This window comes from Talpa occidentalis, unplaced genomic scaffold, assembly GCF_014898055.3.
Source record: "Talpa occidentalis isolate TD23 unplaced genomic scaffold, MPIMG_talOcc4v2.1 talOcc4.12, whole genome shotgun sequence".
NCBI classification, from domain to species: Eukaryota; Metazoa; Chordata; class Mammalia; order Eulipotyphla; family Talpidae; genus Talpa; species Talpa occidentalis.
In genome coordinates, this window is record NW_023601212.1 from 683,739 (window position 1) to 702,200 (window position 18,462).

At 57.8% G+C, this 18,462-nt stretch overlaps 3 protein-coding genes and 8 non-coding genes across 12 annotated transcripts; 2 read left to right on the forward strand and 9 right to left on the reverse strand.

Annotated features, from left to right (window-relative positions):
* The first annotated feature begins 1,338 nt into the window (after positions 1–1,338).
* LOC119240395 (centrosomal protein of 295 kDa-like) lies at positions 1,339–2,834 on the forward strand. The gene is made up of 5 exons (XM_037504750.2): positions 1,339–1,558; positions 2,193–2,286; positions 2,376–2,528; positions 2,607–2,691; positions 2,768–2,834. Exons 1-5 carry the CDS (start codon positions 1,448–1,450, stop codon positions 2,832–2,834), a joined length of 510 nt encoding a protein of 169 aa, XP_037360647.2. The 5' UTR covers positions 1,339–1,447.
* A 330-nt stretch (positions 2,835–3,164) lies between these two features.
* On the reverse strand, positions 3,165–3,290 carry LOC119242443 (small nucleolar RNA SNORA25). Its single transcript, XR_005124454.1, has one exon. It is a non-coding gene; the product is annotated as a small nucleolar RNA SNORA25 (small nucleolar RNA).
* A 173-nt stretch (positions 3,291–3,463) lies between these two features.
* Positions 3,464–3,585, reverse strand: LOC119242451 (small nucleolar RNA SNORA32). The gene has a single exon (XR_005124462.1). It is a non-coding gene; the product is annotated as a small nucleolar RNA SNORA32 (small nucleolar RNA).
* A 349-nt stretch (positions 3,586–3,934) lies between these two features.
* LOC119242437 (small nucleolar RNA Z40) lies at positions 3,935–4,005 on the reverse strand. The gene has a single exon (XR_005124449.1). It is a non-coding gene; the product is annotated as a small nucleolar RNA Z40 (small nucleolar RNA).
* Positions 4,006–4,095: 90 nt separating this feature from the next.
* Positions 4,096–11,152, reverse strand: LOC119240280 (TATA box-binding protein-associated factor RNA polymerase I subunit D-like). Its single transcript, XM_037504638.2, has 10 exons — positions 11,090–11,152; positions 8,347–8,721; positions 7,286–7,458; positions 7,135–7,195; positions 6,694–6,864; positions 6,101–6,146; positions 5,313–5,359; positions 5,099–5,130; positions 4,440–4,487; positions 4,096–4,133 (listed from the first exon to the last, which is right to left on the reverse strand). Exons 1-5 carry the CDS (start codon positions 11,150–11,152, stop codon positions 6,733–6,735), a joined length of 804 nt encoding a protein of 267 aa, XP_037360535.2. The 3' UTR covers positions 4,096–4,133; positions 4,440–4,487; positions 5,099–5,130; positions 5,313–5,359; positions 6,101–6,146; positions 6,694–6,732.
* LOC119242446 (small nucleolar RNA SNORA1) lies at positions 4,214–4,347 on the reverse strand. Its single transcript, XR_005124457.1, has one exon. It is a non-coding gene; the product is annotated as a small nucleolar RNA SNORA1 (small nucleolar RNA).
* LOC119242439 (small nucleolar RNA SNORA8) lies at positions 4,559–4,695 on the reverse strand. Its single transcript, XR_005124451.1, has one exon. It is a non-coding gene; the product is annotated as a small nucleolar RNA SNORA8 (small nucleolar RNA).
* On the reverse strand, positions 5,200–5,271 carry LOC119242473 (small nucleolar RNA SNORD5). The gene has a single exon (XR_005124482.1). It is a non-coding gene; the product is annotated as a small nucleolar RNA SNORD5 (small nucleolar RNA).
* Positions 5,408–5,534, reverse strand: LOC119242455 (small nucleolar RNA SNORA18). Its single transcript, XR_005124465.1, has one exon. It is a non-coding gene; the product is annotated as a small nucleolar RNA SNORA18 (small nucleolar RNA).
* Positions 6,276–6,403, reverse strand: LOC119242461 (small nucleolar RNA SNORA40). The gene has a single exon (XR_005124470.1). It is a non-coding gene; the product is annotated as a small nucleolar RNA SNORA40 (small nucleolar RNA).
* LOC119240394 (ester hydrolase C11orf54-like) lies at positions 9,534–17,500 on the forward strand. Of its 2 annotated transcripts, none has more exons than XM_037504748.2 (7): positions 9,534–9,553; positions 12,354–12,494; positions 14,090–14,188; positions 15,336–15,409; positions 15,566–15,667; positions 16,215–16,391; positions 16,763–17,500. In XM_037504748.2, exons 2-7 carry the CDS (start codon positions 12,440–12,442, stop codon positions 16,979–16,981), a joined length of 726 nt encoding a protein of 241 aa, XP_037360645.1. In that variant the 5' UTR covers positions 9,534–9,553; positions 12,354–12,439; the 3' UTR covers positions 16,982–17,500. The 2 variants fall into 2 exon arrangements, with proteins under 2 accessions (XP_037360645.1, XP_037360646.1); XM_037504749.2 differs by lacking the exons at positions 9,534–9,553; positions 12,354–12,494 and adding exons at positions 12,756–12,781; positions 12,893–12,977.
* The last annotated feature ends 962 nt before the right edge of the window (positions 17,501–18,462 follow it).

The following is an 18,462-nucleotide window of genomic DNA, read 5'->3' on the forward strand; positions in this document are numbered from 1 at the left end:
TTGATCTCCGCTCGTTTTCTGTTTACAATTCAGCCTTTCACTCCCAGACTTACAGAAAGTAACCTGTTTGGTTGCAATTTACTCAGAAACTATTAACTGTATGTGTATCCACGTTGTACAACTCAAAAATGACTTACAACAAAATCCACTCTTAAACCTCCTAATACAGAAACCTGAACAGTCATTTCACCAGCTCCGCCAGAGGCCTCTCCCCGGGAGGGAAGCCAGTGTGCTGATCTGCCAAGTGTTGTCAGCATTGAACCAGGAGATTCCTCCCGAGGCCTGGAAAACCAGGACTGCGCCTTCGAACAAGCTGACATTCTACGAGACAAAGAAGGAAGTGTTCATTTCCAGCTCCCTGTAGGAAGCTGGCTAAGCTCGGCCTTCGGCTCCTTGGAGGCGGCGGTGTGTGTCAGCTGTACCTGCAGCCCAGCGCCCCACGGGCTCTTCCTCCAGCCAGTGCTCAGCGAGTGGCCCAGGAGGCAGCCAGCAGGGACGGAGGTCTCAGGAACTGTCAGAAAGCGGCGCTGAGGCAATGCCGGGAGCCAGGAGCTCCCTGGAGGCCGTCAGAGTGACAGTGGCGGGGGATTAGACATACAAGCACAGGGAGAGGAGACCGACCTGGGGGTTATGTGTAAGGACCGTGGGGTTGGGGGTTTGGCTCAGACCCCAAATTCACTGATGACTCAGAATGAAAAATACTCCAAGTTTTCAGCTGAAACAGAAACCTCCCAAACTCTGAGAAACCCAACTCAGCTAACGCGGTCAGAATTCGCTGCAAGTTCTGGATCGTTCCCGTCACAGAACTGTAGCGCAGTCTGGGGTAAGTGAAATCTGGGTTGTGTAGATCATTAAATTCACTCTTAGACTATCTTTGAAACAAAACGCAATGGAAGCAACTAAAGCTGCCCATTAACTTCCCTAGCCCCGACCATGGTCTGTCACTGACAGTCTCCCCTGACTGACCAGCACTCCAGGTTTGAAAGCTGAGGGTGGAATTTTTGCTAAAGAGCGTTCGGCCCAAACCCCACACCCTCCTCAGGTCTTTGCCCGCAGGGTGGGGCTGGGCCTGCTTTGTCCTGTCTAAAGCTGCGAGACAGGGAACCGGGTGTGTCTGGGCCACAGATGTTTATTTGGCTGCTTTTGGCTTTTTAATTCCTGATCAGTGTTTAAAGAAATTGCCCTTGAAAGTGTATGTTCTTCAGCGGCGGCCTCTGGGCGGCTGCTCCCTGGCCCTGCGCAGTCCTGAGACCAGCTGGCCTGAGCCTCTGGGCCGTGCCTGGACCAGAGGGTCCCCCACCCCTAAGGTCCTCTCCAGCTCCTGTGAAAGGGGCCGGGAGGGGCGCCACCTTGGTCTACAGCAACCACTGTCTGCACGTTTTCAGGCTAGTTTGGACACGGCCTCCTCCGTTTTCCTGCACAGGACGCGGAGCCCAGCCGCGGTATAATGGAGGAGCCCGAGCTCACGTTAGTGAGCACCAGTGACATCAGTATTACGGAAATGGATTTTTCAAACTTAACCCTAGAAGAGAGAGGAAATGAGGCAAGATGCTCTCAGGTAAGTTCCCGCTCATTCCCACACCTCACACTGCGACCCGCGGCCAAGGAGTAGGGAAAACACGGACTCCTCCGTGTAGACGCAGATGCAGTGGACACCTGCAGGGGGCTCTGCACACAGGCTGGCAGCGAGGAGGGCTACCCGGAGCGCAGCTTCCACCCCCAACAGCCCGGGGCCTCATGAGCGCGCGCCCGTCCCGCCCCTGAGCAGCAGCAGTGGAGGTCGCCTCCCAAACACTGCAGCTCAGACGGGCTCTGCAGACACGGCCAGCGTGGCCCGAGCTAGAGCCTCCCTTATTGAGGACTTTGCAAGCGCGGTCGCTGACTGAACAAACCGCAGTGGGAGGGTGCAAGCGCGCGAGTGGCCACCGGCAGACTGGCTTGTTGTGCCCCAGCGCCCTGGAGTCCACACCCTCGTCTCCCAGAGCGCAAGAGCCGTGCGGGTGGCACTAGGGGCCTCTTCAGGGCGCAGTTGTGATCGCCGCAGCTGCCGCTCACGGGCCAAGAAAGCAAAGGTTTTGTTAAAACCAGGCGGAGGACGGGCAGCTGCCCGGCTACAGGGGCGCTTTCCCTGCCAATAAACTCGTGCTTCATGGACACGCGTCTAGGTTCACCTGTGACTCTCTCACAATTAGGTGAGTGAATTTCTGCCTCTCGTATCAGAAACGGAAGCCTCACACCACCCCCCTGTGTCGGAGCCTCCTTTGGGGAAGCCAGCGGCGTTGGCAGGTGCGCCAGGGACCCGGCCCAGCTCCAGGCCGCAGGGGGCGCAGGGGGCCCGTTCAGGGAGGTGACGCTGTCCCGCCTCTTCCCAACAGAGACCCCGCCAGCCTTCATGGCTGCGCCAGGGAGCTTACAAGAGGCATTTGTGAAGAGGAAGAAAAAATTTATAGAGCGGTCCTTGCAGAGGCAAGAAGAAATAAGAAAGAAAGTTCGGGTCTCAGGAAATTCTCAGAGCAGCACCACTGCAGGTCTGTTCTCCCAGCCAGTCTCCTCGTCCAGCGCACCCCTCCCCCCAGCCGGCCTCCTCACTGCTGTTCTCTGCGCAGGCCCTCTGCGCGCAAGCAAAGGCAGAGCTGCACTCGGCGAGGAGTGGAGGAGCGCAGCATCCGCCGAGCCCCGGACGGCGCTCCGGTACGTGGGGGCACTGGTCACTGCGCCTGGGGGGCCCTCGCCCTCCTCAGGTCACACCCGACATCTTTATTTATAGATACAGCCAGTTAGCCGAGGTCAAACAGCAGAGGAAGAAAAAGCAAGCAGGAAGCTCATGCCCATAACAGAGCAAGGGCAAGAGAGTTTCACAAGTAAAACGCAGCCCAGCCCCGTTCTCGCGTGCGAGGCAAACTGCAGCTGGAGCTGACGCTACTTATTCCCTCCACAGAAAACACTAGAGAGACTGCGAGCCAAAAATGCAACACCGACTTCCCTGCAAAGTCTAGCGGCTTCTTTATTATGTGTAACAGGCAAAACCAATCAATAAATTTGTGCAGAATTTCACTTTGGTTACTCCCATCATTTAGTTCCTCCAGTTCCGATCATCCTCTTCAAAGTATCTCTGAAGGACAGAGGCGCTGGTTACGCGTGGGAGACAGCCCGCGGCCCCAAGACCATGTCTCTCCTCGGGGAGGCACGGCACTAGTGAGTGCGCGCTGCATCCCGTGGAGAGGTCAATTTTCGGTCACAGCGTCAAGAGCTCCTGGTTTGAGTCCCAAAAGCCCTCTTTGAAATGACCCGCATGAAGTCACCTTTTCCACACTCTTACGTACCTCTCACGAGAGCACACCTGCACGCGTCAGCCCTGCAACAGGAATATCAGAGGTCACGAGCTGTTGCGATGGCGCCGCGGTAACCTGGAACCGCATCCGCCAGGGCTTACCCCACGGTGAAAATCGGCCTGGTCTTAACAGAATGTCCCCTGTAGGCGGAATGCTAACCGAATAGCAAGAACCAAACCTACTGGGATTTTTTTTTAAGGTCATGTCCACAGCAAATAAGAAAACTGCATTCTAAAAGCCTTGGTAATGACCCTCACGTCCCCTGGCCTAGAAGGAAAGTGACTTTACTTGCCTTGACAGTTGCTTTTGTTGGGCTCCCGCTGTCCTGCTGAAGAGACCAGGCCCCTGAGGGCCCTCCAGATAGCCACCGCGCAGAAGACAGCCCGGTTCAGACGCAGCGCGAGACCCAGGCAGTTCGCTGCAATAAGCATTGCTCAATCTAGGTCAACAAAACATCCTAAATTAAGGCTAAGGGAAACATTTCCGTTTAACATGCGACTTCACGGGCTATGCGAATGCAGAAGCAGCTGCTGCTATCGGGACCAGCGCGTCTCGGTGACAGTGCCCCGAGCGACTGTGAAATACCGCCAGCCCCGCAAGGCAGACGTTCAGAAAGGCCGTTTCACTCAGCCTGCTCGGAGCAGTTGAACACATGCCCATCATCATCACATCGCGCATGGCTGCTGGCAGCCCCCGGGGCCGCGAGGACGGGGCTTTCCCAGGGGTTGTTTGGATGTATGGTGGTAACATCTTACCTCCAGTCCCTGGATCCAATCCCCTCAAGCAGTGGGAGTTACGGTCCTAGGAATTGCAGGAAAGTCAGTCAGCGCCTCTTCTCTACACTCACACTGACCCCCCCCCCCGTTTGCAGACGATAGCAAAAATGTCACAGGTCTCATTGTCACCACTGCAATCAGCTTACTGTGATGGAAGCATAACCTGATCTCCATGTGGCCACATCAACGACTCCTGGACACCATGAGCAAGGGTGCCCCTTCTCATCTCGAATGGGGCCTGCAGACATGCCATGCCCCGCCCTGCCCCGCCCCACCGCTGGCTGACCATGACAATGAAGGAAGCAGCTAGGAGGGAAATGAAGAGCCTTACTCTTTCAGGTCAGCAGAGGCATCTGCCTGCCTCTCAGCTTCAGAAGTCCTAGAAAATAGGCAGCATTAGTTCCTATTGCATCTTCTACCCAACTTGTCAGTATGAGCAACTATCAGAAATGATGTATCAATAGAAATACCAGGTTTTACATGCACAAAGCCAAGAAAACCAACGATGCCAGATACTGACTTGCTATTGCACTGGCCCTTTGAACCCCCAGCAGGAAGGCTGCTGAGTGCAGATACCAAGCAGTGCAGCTGTGATCCTGGGGGCGTGTGACCTTGACTCCTGCCCAGGGAGGCAACCACATTAACTACATCTTAAACAGCAAGCGGCTCCTCTTCATCTCAACGCTGTCTTCATCTAACCAAGGCAGATTACTGAAACATGCACCACAACCACCATGATCATGGCTGGTCAAACTGCTCTTAGGGACGGTTCTTTTAAAAACACAACATCCCTTTGCAGTCAACACACTTGAGTATGTTACTAGGAACAAGCCATACAGAAGAATAAGGACACAAAAAGGGGGACTTTCCCTGAGTAAGCCCGAGCAGCCACTGCATTTCTTCCAGTTCTGCATTAATGTAACTGCTCACAATTTCATTTTTCATAACCTTTGAATGTAATACATCGCATCAATTAAATATTCCACTTACCTCAAAGCACTCATGAGGAACCCAAGTCACTCCTATGGATAAAATACCAAATAAAGGATTAAGGATGGTAACAGTAACTAGTAACTAAAAGATGCTTTTAGCTCTATCAGAATGACGCTTTAGTTCATGTCTGTGTCACCCAGCAGTTGAACAGGTACATTCATCATCTGGTTCGTCACACAGCCCAGCAATGCCCCCAGGCAGCTCAACATACCCGACTGGCACAGCCTGCGGCAGCAGCGCTCCCAGGATGGCTAATACCTAAGGGAGAAAAAGCCAACTGTTAGATCTTACAGGTTTTTAAAAATCAACTGTCTTGTAGTTCTTCCCACAGATCTGACAAATAGCCCTGTGAGCAAAGCAACCACATGTTACTCTATGAGGCGTTTCCAACGATACAGGCCTACAGCAAAGCCCCATCGGGATAGACCTCAACCAAGGCCACGGCTTATGTCTTGAGTCCCTCTTCCATTTTATTACATTTTCTTTTTTTTTTTTTTAAGATTTATTTATTTATACAAGCACTGGGTACAGTCAGAAGCCGGGAGGGTGAAAGAATTCACCAGAGCCAGAGCGGGGAGCAGAACAGCTGACAAAATACACTGCTGAGGGGAGCAGTGGGTGTGGCAGGAGAGGTCTGCGCGCCATGTGGGACCCTCACCAGCGGCCGGGGATTGAATGGGGACTGAACAGGCGCTGCAGAGGCTGCGGGCAGCTTCACAGCCCAGCACTCAACTGCTGCACCACTGGGGAGGCCCTTATTACATTTTCTTAATTTAGATCGTGTTTTATGTGTAAGTCATGCTGTTTGTCCAAGGTGGCAATATTCAAACTATTTCCACACCCAGTTCAACTGGTACAGTGTAAACATTCAAATGGGTGGATCTAGATTCATTTTCTGAAGTCAATCTTACAAGTTCTTCCAGTAATGAAATGTCTTTCAGTCTGTAGGATTTAGTCATCTGACAATTTACTCTACTTAGAGTTGGTCCAAAAACTCACCAGAAGACATCTTTAGGTTAGTCCAGATACTTCTCAAGATCTAAACCTAAAAAACAGAAGCAGTCCTTGTTCCACACGTTGGTATCGAAAAGAGAATGCAAAATTCCCTACATTCTTTTTAAATGATCCCTTCTAGCCTTGGAAGTAACCTTTATTTTTGATCTATTTTAGGTATCATGTTCCTTCTTACATGTATCAAAACTCATACTGAACAATGAGTTCTGGGTTGCAAAAGAGGATTTATTCTTTGCACCTGTCTCAAAGTCTTTGTCCACACATCAAACAAAAACAAACACAAGTGCTAGGCTAGAATGCAACGTCCTATGTGACAATTGGCAGTGGTAGTCGAAGTCCAGTTTTTTATGATGAGAAAAAAATGTGCCTCCTCCCCATTATTGATGTTTTCCCAAGATTACAATTTCTGAACTTTTTGACTCATTGCTCAAGTCACACCTTTAAACTTTGTCAAGGATAACGAAACATGATTTCTTTCAAAATCTCAAATTTTCAACACATTTAATAAGCACTTTAATTGCCTCTCTTATCTCCTTAGATTAAAACTTCAAGAATTATCACTAAGCTGGTGCGTGTACCCGCATCATGTTTCCTTCCTGCGTGGAGAGCTGCCTTCTCTACTGATCACTGCTCTCTGTCTGCGTTTCCGTGTTAGACACAGCTGCTGCCTCAGCGCACTCCTCTTGTTCTTCTACATATACCTCCATCTTCTTTGGCAATGCAGAGCTTATTATGAAATAATCCTCCTCCTGCATAGAAACCAACATTGGCATTAAAAATCATTCATTTACTTATTACAGAATCTGAGCGCTAGTGTTGAAATAACCTAGATTTGTCTGTTGAAAATTTCCTCACTTCTCATCACCTACCCAAAATAGTCCATTTTTATTCCAGTATCAACTGCACCAAATGCATTGAGCCTTAATAAAATTGAATCTAGAGTAATTACTGCTTGAAAAATAATCAGTACCAATGCTGCCCTCCCTCCTAAAATGAGATGGGATAAAAAGGTCACTTACCACCAATTCAATGTCACATTCATCATCATCTTCAACAGTTGTTTCATCTTCATCTTCTGCTCTGTAACATTAAAATTAGTCCAATGTCAAATTGTCCATGACCCAGTTAGTCACACCTGCAACACCCAGTACTCCCCAGGGCCTGGCTTACGCTGACTCAATAGGAGAAATAGGCCCGTCGTCGTCCAAATATTTGTATCTTCGACTATCAAGATCATCTTTTTCTAAATCTTCATCAACGTTCATTTGCTTCAAGGATTCCTTGAGGTGGTGTTCATACTTTAGTTTTTCAAGGTAGTTGAAAAATCCTCTTGCCACAGCTTGCTATGGACATCAAACACATGTGAAGTCATGACATTGCAAAATAATTTTTCACTGTGACTCAGATGCCTCTTCCAAAATGGCCAAATCTTGATGTCACTGGTCTGCACATGCGCAATGTATCAATGTGCCAACTAATGGTCATAAGGAGATTTCACTGTCCTATCTAGCAAGTCATCAAACCGAGTTAGGGTGATGCCAAGAAAAATTGAAGCCCAGGGCCTCCCCTGGTGGCGCAGTGGTTTAACGCGGGGCTGCCCGCAGCCTCTGCAGCACCAGTTTGATCCCCGGCCACCGGCGAGGGTCCCACGTGGTATGACAGACCTCTCCTGCCACCTGCTGCTCCCCTCAGCAGTGAATTTCGTCCATCTGCCTGTTTTGTTCCCCTTTCTGACTCTGGTGAATTCTCTCACCCTCCCACGCTTCTGACTGTACCCAGTGCTTGTATAAATAAAAAAAATATTTTTTTTTTTTTTTAAAAAAATTGAAGCCCAAATCTTACGCTAAAGTCATTTAAATCTCGGAAGTGACAGAATTCCATGGAATCAAAGTATCAATAACAAACACTTGAGTCTCCTACTAATTTCTGTAAAAGGAAACCTGAAGTCACTGGGCACCAACAGCAGGCGGGGCCTGGCTTGGATCACTGCACACCCCGGCAGTTGTGTGGGCACCGGGGATGTTACTAGACCGGCCAGGCCGTGAGCAGGAAGCGCGTGCACAGCCAGGGAGCGCGCCCGCTGCAGGCCACCGAGCCAGCCACGCGAGGGCTGCACTCCTCAGCCCGGAAGTCTGAGCTCAGGGTCCTTGACAGGAACTCGAATTTTAATAGTGGCCAATAAATCTGAAGACATTTAGCAATGTGTGCAGCCCCATAGAGAAAATAATTACCTCAAAGGTTAAGATTTTTCTCCAGGGCAGCGGCTTCCTTCCATTCTCTGACTCCAGGAACGGGAACCCGGAGCCTTTGTCTTTGATCTGCTGCCTCTTGATCCGCGAGCCTCTGCTCCTGCTGCCTTTGGGCCTCCCCCGGGGTCTTCCTGTGGGCTTGTATTTCCTCTTTCTACGTTTTTTCCTATTTTTAAATCTTTCAAAAATTGCTTTTAATGTCAACGGTCTCGGCTCGAAAGAGTCGTCACTGGATGAGTCTCTCGCTCGCGCCTTCTCAGGCGGACGAAGCCCCCTCCCCGCGGGCTTCCTCTGCGGCCGCTCCGGCGAGCGCGGGGCGCGCGGGGCCCCCACAGGCCGCTGCCCGACGAGCTCTCCCTGGAAAACAGGACAATCCCCGCTGCGCCCGCGTCCGCCCGGGGGTCCCCCCGCGGCCGTGCTCGCGTCCAGCCGGCGCCCGGAGCGGCCCCTCCGCCCGCACGACGGCGGCGCCCCCGCCCCGCCCCGCCCGCGCCCCCCGCGCCCCAGGCCCCCCGCGCCCAGGGCCCCCCGCGCCCCAGGGCCCGCGCCGCGCACCCGCCGCTGTCCGCGCCGCCGCCGGGGGGCGCCGGGGCCGGGGCGCCGGGGCCGTCCCGGGGGCCGCCCTCCCTGCCCCCGGCGGGCGGAGGCTCCGCGGGCCCAGCCGCGCCCCGGCCCCCGCGCCCCGGCCCCCCGCGCCCCGTGTCCGCAGCAGCGAGGCCAGCGCGCAGAAAGGACGCGCCCGCCGCGCGGCGCCGCTAAGAGTGGGCCCCGGTCTCGCGATAACAGGAGGTCCCGGAAGGGCGGGGCTGCGCGGGGCGGGGCTGCGCGGGGCGGGGCGGGGCTGCGCGGGGACGGGGCTCCGCGGGGCGGGGCTGCGCGGGGGCGGGGCTGCGCGGGGCGGGGCTGCGCGGGGCGGGGCGGGGCTGCGGGGGGCGGGGCTTCGCGGGGTGGGGCGGGGCTGCGCGGGGACGGGGCTGCGCGGGGTGGGGCGGGGCTGCGCGGGGCGGGGCGGGGCTGCGCGGGGTGGGACGGGGCTGCGCGGGGCGGGGCGGGGCTGCGCGGGGACGGGGCTGCGCGGGGCGGGGCGGGGCTGCGCGGGGGGCGGGGCTGCGCGGGGCGGGGCGGGGCTGCGCGGGGGCGGGGCGAGCCGGCCGAGGGACGCTGGCGGGGTTCGGGGCCCGCGTCGCGGGTGAGTGGAGGTCGGAGGCGCGAACCAGCCGGGCCCGGCCGTCCCCCCGCGCTCCTGGGCCTGCGGGGCGCGCCGGGACTCCGGGGGGCGGCTGGGGCCGGGGGGAGGGAAAGGGGTGTCCGGGGTGCGCGGCTGGAGGCGGTCGCGGCGAGGGGGGCCGGGGGCGCGGCTGGGGCGGGTCGGGGTCCGGGGCGCGGCCGGGGGCGCGGCGGGCACCCCTGAAGGCCCAGCGCGGGGCGGGCCGGGGGCCGCTGGGCGAGCGCCGGGCCTGGCGGACCCGCCCCCGCCCGTCGGGGCCGAGTGGACGCGCCCGCAGTGGAGGGACTGGCCGCCCGCCGCCGCCTGCAGGGCCCGGGGCAGGCGGGAGAGAACGGCCCCCAACGGGCCCGCCCCGCCCCAGAGAGCCGCCCGCAGACCGGCCTCCACGTGGTCCGCCGCCCCCCACACACCACACACACCACACACCACACATACACTCACAGCACACACCACAGCACACACACCACACACACCACACTCACCACACACACCACACACACCACACTCACCACACACACCACACTCACCACACACACCACACACACCACACTCACCACACACACCACACTCACCACACACACCACACTCACCACACTCACCACACACACCACACTCACCACACACACCACACTCACCACACACACCACACTCACCACACACACCACACACATCACCACACACACCACACTCACCACACACACCACACTCACCACACTCACCACACTCACCACACACACCACACTCACCACACACACCACACTCACCACACACACCACACTCACCACACTCACCACACACACCACACACATCACCACACACACCACACTCACCACACACACCACACTCACCACACACACCACACTCACCACACTCACCACACTCACCACACTCACCACACACACCACACTCACCACACTCACCACACTCACCACACACACCACACTCACCACACACACCACACACACCACACTCACCACACACACCACACTCACCACACACACCACACTCACCACACACACCACACTCACCACACTCACCACACACACCACACTCACCACACTCACCACACTCACCACACACACCACACTCACCACACACACCACACTCACCACACTCACCACACTCACCACACACACCACACACACCACACTCACCACACACACCACACACACCACACACACCACACTCACCACACTCACCACACACACCACACTCACCACACTCACCACACACACCACACTCACCACACACACCACACTCACCACACTCACCACACTCACCACACACTCATCACACACATTACACACCGCACACACCACACACACACACCGCAGACACGCGTGCAGCCGCTGCCCTGCAGGCGGCGCAGCTGTGGAGAAGGGCTTCAGGTCTGTTTTAATGAGGAAGGAAACGCAGACCCTCTGTCGGGGAGCCGGCCTTGGGCTCGGGCGAGGATTCTCGTCACCCCGCCCTGCAGAAGCGTCCAGGGCCTCGCACAGCAGATGCCATGTTCTCAGTCGGTGCCCGCCGGATTCTGAGAGACTTGGGTAGCGCCGGCATGTGGGAAGCTGGGTCTCCCGTCCACCTGCAGCTGGCTCAGAAGTCAGCGTGCAAGGGCCTCCCTGGCTCCCGCGGGGGGTCCCCTTCAAAAGCCTGTGTGAGATGGTCCCCCCCCCCGCCCCCGCCCCGGCCAGAGTGTGCCCCTTCACTCGCTGCGGAGCGGGCGCAGCGGGGGAGCCTCAGGTGAACAGGGTGTTCCATTAACAGCCTCCACGAGGACGCTGCGTGCCCTGCGCCTGCTGGTCCAGGGCTCGCTGCACCCCCGCGCTCGGCCGGGGAGGGGACCTCCCACCTCGTGCCACCTTCATTTGGCGCCTTCGTTTGGGCTTTCATTTTATCCCCTCTCCCTGCCTGCGTGCTCACCCCCGCCCTGGCGGTAAGAGACGGCCCGCGCCCGCTCCTGCTCTGTGCCCGCGTGTCCTGGCACAGTCGCCAGTTATTCTGCTTAGGGCCTCAAAATAAGGAAACGTTAAAGCTGTTTACCAAGCCAGGCACAAAATACACATCGTCTTTACCAGGGTTTTAAAATAAAAGTACTGCCCCCCCCACCCCATCCCCCCACGGTGGCGCAGCGCTTGAGCACCGCGCTGTGGAGCTGCCCGCAGCCTCTGCAGCGCTGCTTAGATCCCCCCCCTGCCAGGGAGAACCCCACAGGGCGCACAGACCTCTCCTGCCGCGCCCGCGGCTCCCCGGCTCCCCTCAGCACTGTCTTCCCTCCGTCTGCCTGCTCTGCTCCCCGCTCTGGCTCTGGTGAATCCTCTCACCCTCCCGCGCTTCTGACCTGTGCCCCAGTTCTTGTATAAAAGAAATCAATCTTTAAAAAAAATGAAAGCTCTGAGGTGAAGGTCACAAGCTGCTCAGCTGTGTCTGTTGCTGCCAGGACTCGTTTTCTTTGGCAAACGTGATGATCTAAGAAGCGTGTGTAATACGTGGCCTCGCTGTCAAGCGCAGGACGACACAATCTGCGGTCGGGGACCTGCCTGTGCTGCTCTGCACCCCCACATCCTGCTGATTCACAGACCTTTAGAGCTAACCAGGCTTTTCCGCTTTTCCACCAGCCGTCAGACCGCCCTGTCCAGATATACCGGAGCGATTGCCCTCTGGCCGGCCTCTCCCCTGGCCTGCCGCGGGCACACAGCAGGGGAGCGGGGGGCGTGTTCACCTGGACTAGTAAACACCGAGGCCGCCCTTTGCCCCGCAGGAGTGAGCTCGAAGGCCCGTGCCTGCGCCCCGAGACCGTGCGAGCAGCCTGCAGCGTCTTCCCTGCGCCCCTCGCCGCCGGGGACCATGGCCTGCCCCGAGTTCGCCTTCCACGTGCCAAGCCTGCAGGAGCTCGCCCGAGGTGAGCTGAGCCGCTACCTGGGCAGGGGTTTCATTGTTCTAGGGAGAGAACTAAAGCCGAAAAGTAAACAAGACCGTGGGATCGTCTTTCAAGACGGAACTCGCTTCCCTTCTCGCTGTCTGGGCCGCTTCCATCAGGCCCCGGGTCTGCCCCCCAACAATCTAAAGTATTTGAGGATTTTCCGCAAGATTCCACCTCTGCAGCCTGACAGCCAAGAGAGGGCGATACCTCAGCGCGCCTGACGCCCCAGGCGCCGCCCGGTTTTGCATCGTTGGCTTCTCTGGCAGGTGCTCCTTCCCTCAGCCCCCTGGTTCCCAAGATACCCCCCCCCCCGCCCCCGCCGCCCAGCGGCCGCCTCAGCCTTCTCAGTCTGTGGTTTGTATTTCACTTCATCCCAGCGAGACTTTCCAGAAGCCTCCCACGGTAAAGGCGGAGGGACACGGATGACAAAACCCTCAGCAGGGACGGAGAATGAAGCTGCAAGTAAAACTCAAAGCTCCTGTCAGGAAACTGACCCTCGCCGGGCAGCCTTGGGCTCTGCTCTGAGGGACCCCCCTTTCTCTCAATGCCTCTGTCCCGGCTGGTCCTCTGACCCGAGGAGTTCGCGGCCCTGAGTTTCGCGTCCCGTCTTCCCTGAGCCGGGCCGTGCGGTGGACAGTCCATGGCGAGCGGGCCCGTCCTCCGGGGCCTCTCCGTGACCCCGCTCCATGCTGCACCCGCTCCTGCCCTTCCTGCATGCGCACCCCTGCGTCTGCCCGGCAGGAGGGCCGCCCCCGCCAGCTTGTTTGCGCTTTACGGAAGGTCTTAGGAGAACTTGGTCCCTCGTCGCTGGTTAAAAATCCAATTTCTCTACATTTCCGCGAAGTGAAGCTCACCCTGTTTATAAATCTGCCGGTGTCTGTCCGGAGGCCGTGTCCGGCGGGCCGGCCTGGCCCCGTGTGGCGGGGGTGGGGGCTGCGGCCGGATGGAGCCCAGCTCTCACTCACCTGGCCTGGGGCCCCGGGCGCACTCTGCTCGCGAGCCTGCTCCCCCCGAGACCGTTTGTTCCTCGCTTTCTCGCGCCGTGTCCCGAACAGCAGGCCCATGGCGGGCACAGGCCACCGGCCGCCCCGCGCTGCCCCCCACTCACCGCCCTCCCGCCTGCCGCCCGCGCCGGGCCGCCCTGGCTCCTGTCTCCGGAGAGACCTGTCTGTGAAGGAGCGTCTGTCGGCGCCCGGCGGACGCCCTCCCGCATCTGCGCCTCTGGTCCCGCGTCTCGTCCGTAAACGGCACTGGGTCGCGGCGAGCGGGGCCGCTTTCGGGCAGCTTGCTTCTCCACAGCGCAGGTTGGGGGAGCTTCTCCCCAAAGGGCAGGTGGTGCCCCTGAGTCAGTGTGCTCCACGGTCCCAGCCCCCGGCCCGAGGGGCACCGGGCATTCTGCTGCTCAGGCCGCGTCCTCGCGGCCCCGTGCGTCTGCATCTCGTCACCTTCACTCACACCCTGCCCCCCCGGAAAGAACCTGGGACCTGGGTTTAGTGTGGGAATGTGGCGCAGAAATGGGGAGACTGGGTGGTGGTGGCAGGTTTCCCCGAAAACTCAGCGGCCCCCGTCTCTAGTCCTGCAGAAGGGGCTGGAGGAGAACTTCGCCGACGTCCAGGTCTCCGTGGTCGACTGCCCGGACCTGACCCAGGAGCCGTTTGCCTTCCCGGCGAAAGGTCAGTGATCCAGCCCCAGCGCTGCACCTCGGCCCGCGTCTTTCTGAACCGGAATTGCTCTCAGAACCCCTGCAGAGCGGGCGCCGCCGACCGGGAGTCCGAAGGCAACTTGCTGGGCAGAGCGTCCGCTGGAGGTGCCGAGGGTGGCGGCCGAGCCTGAGTCTGTTTCTGTCTCCCGTGGACACACTCGTCCACACCCCGCCACAGCGGGTCCGTGGCCCTTGCAGGCTGAGCGCCTGGCCGGGCCTGGCTGCAGCCTCGTGCCCCAGAGTGCCCGGGAGCCCCTGGAGCTCACAGGCGAGGCCCTGGGTTCCAGAGCACCCTGAAACTGTGCCACACTTGCATACACCCCTGCTTTTTTTTTTCAAGATTTATTTTATTTATTTATGCTATAAGAGCTGGGGTGCAGGCCAGAGGTGCGGGGGGTGAGAGGATCCACCAGAGACAGAGTGGGGAGCAGAACAGGTGGATCCACTGAAATCCACTGCTGAGGGGAGCCGCGGGGAGACAGGAGAGGTCTGCTGTGCCCTGTGGGTAGCTCCCTGGCCGGGGATGGACTCAGGCTGCAGTGGCTGGTGATAGCTTGATAGTGCTGAGTCTTAACCCCTGAGACCCCAGGGAGGCCCCCACTCCCCCAATTTTTAAACTAAAGGCTCCAAGGTCCCCCTCGTCTGCACACTGTTGTCAGTGTGATGAGGGTCGGGAGATGTTTTCTAGCATTTTCCTTTAATTTGTCAGGTGGTGTGGGCTGTATAGCCACCCTGAGTCATCCACTGTACTTGTCTGTGGCCTGTGAGAAGAACAAACCAAGACAAGCTCTCGGTGCTTCCTGCGGGGCGGCGAGGCCAGGGCCATGGCTAGGAAGCTGGGGTGCACCCTGGGGGGCTGGCTGGGTGCTCCCGAGGCCCCCAAGCTGCGGGTCGCCTGGGCTTGCACACACTTGCCTTTCTCAGCAGTGGTTTTCAAGTGTTTGAAACAAACGCCCAACTCCCATGTCAGGGAACCAGCCGAGGGCCCGCTCCCGCTCCTCACGGAGGCCGCGGGCCGGGCATGTTTGCTCACGCGCGCTTGAGTTTAACAGTAGCGTGCCCCGAAACAGGCCAGCGTGCCCTGGCGCTCTGGCCCTAGTGGACATTGTGTTTTGCAGGCATCTGCGGGAAGACGCGGATCGCCGAGGTGGGCGGCGTGCCCTACCTGCTGCCACTGGTGAACAGGAGCAGGGTGAGCTGGGCCTCCCCGCGCGGGCGCCGGCCGGGCCTGGTCTCTGTGCCTGGGGCGCGCTGGCCAGTCGCGCAAGGACATGCCCGTCGGTTCGGTGACGAGAGGCAGCCCGGGGCGGCTGCAGCCGGGGCCTGAGCGGCATCTCCTCCCATCCAGGTCTACGATCTCAATCGGATTGCCAAGGACATCAAGCTCCCTGGGGCCTTTATCCTCGGTGCGGGCGCAGGCCCCTTCCACACGCTTGGCTTCAATTCTGAGGTGAGCTCAGTGGGGCTTTGTCTCACTGCCCGTCCCAAGGCCGCCGCCCCACGGCCCCATGCTTGGCCGTGGGGTGCCATGTACTGGCCCCCGCCTGCTCAGATTTCTCGGGGTTACCTGGTTTAGGGGAGACCAGGCACCACCACGGACTGTGGGCGCACTGGGCTGTGAAAGAGGGGGGCTTGTGTCAGCGTGTGCGTAGCTGCATGTCTTCGTCCCTGGCGTGAGGCAGCTTTGTGGAGGGGATGGAGTGTTTGGCCACCTGGTCGGCTCCGCCTCTCAGGTCCTCACAGACCTCCCGGGAGAAGCTCGATCCTGAGCAGGAGCGAGGGCTCCTCCGTCGGCCACGCTCCCTCAGCCTCCTCAGGTGACCGCCGCCCGCAGTCACACCGGTTCTTCTGCAGAAACGTTAATAAAAGTTGCCTAGAACTCAGGACAGAGACGTGTAAACTCTCAAAGTAGACATGTTCAAGCAAACGTTGCAGCATTGCAGAAACGCTGAGCAATGGCGGAGCGTGGCTGTTACCGGATTCTCTCCTCTTTGCAGTTCATGCCCATTGTCCAGACGGAAGGCGGACACCGGCCTCCCGTGAACGGAAGCTACTTTGCCCACATCAACCCCGCAGACGGAGGGTGCCTCCTGGAGAAGTACAACGAGAAACACCGCGACTTCGGGTGTGCGCTGCTGGCTAACCTTTTTGCCAGCGAGGGCCAACCTGGAAAGGTGATTTGGTTCATAAAAACACCATGTTCTCCAGAAGTTCTCGAGTAGCTACCGTGGGAACTCTCATTGCCACAAATACGGTTTTCTTAAGAAAATCCAAGGCTACCTGAGTCAGAGATCTTAGAACAACTCAGTGAGCAAAGACTGAGAGTCCAGAAAGCATAAGCTGTGTGTGCCAGCCTCGCGGCACATGGCTTCCTGAGATGTGCTGTGTGGCACCCGCACGCACTCTGGGCACAACGTTATCTTATTGATAGGTCGGGGCGCCTCTACTCACGTCTGGGCACGCTGGGCCCTCAGGTGTTCGGGGCATGTCTCAGCCCCCCTGAAACGCTGCTGCGTAGGCGACAGACATGCCTCTGTCCTCATAGGTCATCGAGGTGAGAGCCAAAAGGAGGACCGGAAAGCTGAACTTCGTGTCCTGCATGAGACAGACGCTGGAGAAACACTACGGGGATAAGCCTGTGGGGCTGGGCGGCACCTTCTTGGTCCAGAAGGGCAGAGTGAAGACCCACATCATGGTGAGCCACGCGGGTGTGCGCTCTGGGCCTGGGGTTTCTGGTGCAGATCAGTCTGTGGAGACGTGCTAGACAAGTCCTCTTCTTGTGACCGAGTTGCTTCAAAGTCTTAGTGACAAGCTTTCCCACTGTGAGGTGATCGCCACGAAAGCCCTTAGCCCAGGTCCATCTGGTAGAACTTCCTTTCCAGTGTTGGCTTTTTTTTTTTTAAGATTTATTTACCCATACAAGAGCTGGGGTATAGACCAGAGTTGAGGGGGTTCACCAGAGACAGAGTGGGAAGCAGAACAGGCAGACTGACTGAAATACACTGCTGAGGGGAGCAGCTGGGAGACAGGAGAGGTCTGCTGCACCATGAGGGTAGCTCCCTGGCCAGGGATTGAACTCGTGCAGCAGTGGCTGTGGATTGCTTCATAGGTTGCGACTTAACCCCTGCGCACCAGGGAGGCCCCTACAGTGTTTTTTTGTTTTGTTTTGTTTTTGAGCACTGGGTACAGTCAGAAGCGCGGGAGGATGAGAGAATTCACCAGAGCCAGAGCGGGGAGCAGAACAGGCAGACGGACGAAGTACACTGCTGAGGGGAGCAGCGGGCGGCAGGAGAGGTCTGCGCGCCATGTGGGACCCTCCCCGGTGGCCAGGGATCGAACCGGCGCTGCAGAGGCTGCTGGCAGCTTCGCAGCCCAGCGCTCAACCGCTGCGCCACCAAGGGAGGCCCTGCAGTGTTTGCTTTTAAGGTCAAGATAGAGGTGAGGCTGAGACTCCAGACTGATTCTTGTTTTCATTGCCAGGATCCCGAATTCAGCCCCTAGACAGTGCCGTTACGATGACTGTGATTTTGGGGAAAGGACTCGGGAAAAGTGTGACATTATGGGCTAAGTATATACATGTATAAGACGCTCAGGACAGAATCCTGCACGAAGCCTGGGACGTTCAGAACCTCAGGAATAAGGTTAAGTGAACAAGTAGATGAATGATGTACTAAGGTGATTACAACTTAGTTTCCTGTTTATTTTGCTGGTCAAGTCAGAAAGCCTGTCTTGATGTTCTGTCCTGGTGGCTTTCAGTGGCGAGTCAGCTGGCCCTGCGCGGGAGATCCAGCTGTGAGAGTGCTTACTTCCTCCGATTATTAACAGGGATTTCCAGATAAATCTCTGTGTAAGCACCTAATGGTTGAAGGATTTTTCTTCAAGTCCATGCACTTTGCTCCTAGCTGTAGCCACCCCAGGCAGTGGCATCCCCAGAACTTGCTCCTCTTGAACCTGGCAGTCTGCACTGCGCGGCCAGCATCTGCCACCTCCCCGGCTCGCCACGCGCCAGCCACCGTCTCCTCTTTCCCCGAGCTGGGTCCTCAGGCCCCGCGTGAGCACCTTCCACCTGCCCGGGCCACCCCGGTGCAGACAGCGGGTTGTTCTCTAGGGCTCCGAGACCCTCCTTTTGTCCTGCACGTGTGTGCACATGCAGACATGTGGCCCAACCCGCCATGCGCGCACGTCTTCGCCCCTCGCCCGTCCCCGAGCACCCAGAAGGCGCCCTGCGGGGCGTGAGCCACTGCC

What these genes read in the sequence shown, in the direction of transcription:
- LOC119240280 (XM_037504638.2), bottom strand. Translation starts at nt 11,152, where the DNA reads ATGCCGGCGCTACCCAAGTCTCTCAGAATCCGGCGGGCACCGACTGAG. An exon ending in GAAAAATCTTAACCTTTGAG is followed by an intron (nt 7,459 to 8,346) that starts GTAATTATTTTC and finishes TGATGTCCATAG; the next exon opens with CAAGCTGTGGCAAGAGGATT. An exon ending in ATTTCTCCTATTGAGTCAGC is followed by an intron (nt 7,196 to 7,285) that starts GTAAGCCAGGCC and finishes TTAATGTTACAG; the next exon opens with AGCAGAAGATGAAGATGAAA.
- LOC119240395 (XM_037504750.2), top strand. Translation starts at nt 1,448, where the DNA reads ATGGAGGAGCCCGAGCTCACGTTAGTGAGCACCAGTGACATCAGTATT. An exon ending in ATGAGGCAAGATGCTCTCAG is followed by an intron (nt 1,559 to 2,192) that starts GTAAGTTCCCGC and finishes TCTCACAATTAG; the next exon opens with GTGAGTGAATTTCTGCCTCT. An exon ending in GAAGCCAGCGGCGTTGGCAG is followed by an intron (nt 2,287 to 2,375) that starts GTGCGCCAGGGA and finishes TCTTCCCAACAG; the next exon opens with AGACCCCGCCAGCCTTCATG.
- LOC119240394 (XM_037504748.2), top strand. Translation starts at nt 12,440, where the DNA reads ATGGCCTGCCCCGAGTTCGCCTTCCACGTGCCAAGCCTGCAGGAGCTC. An exon ending in CGCTTGGCTTCAATTCTGAG is followed by an intron (nt 15,668 to 16,214) that starts GTGAGCTCAGTG and finishes TCCTCTTTGCAG; the next exon opens with TTCATGCCCATTGTCCAGAC. An exon ending in GCGAGGGCCAACCTGGAAAG is followed by an intron (nt 16,392 to 16,762) that starts GTGATTTGGTTC and finishes CTGTCCTCATAG; the next exon opens with GTCATCGAGGTGAGAGCCAA.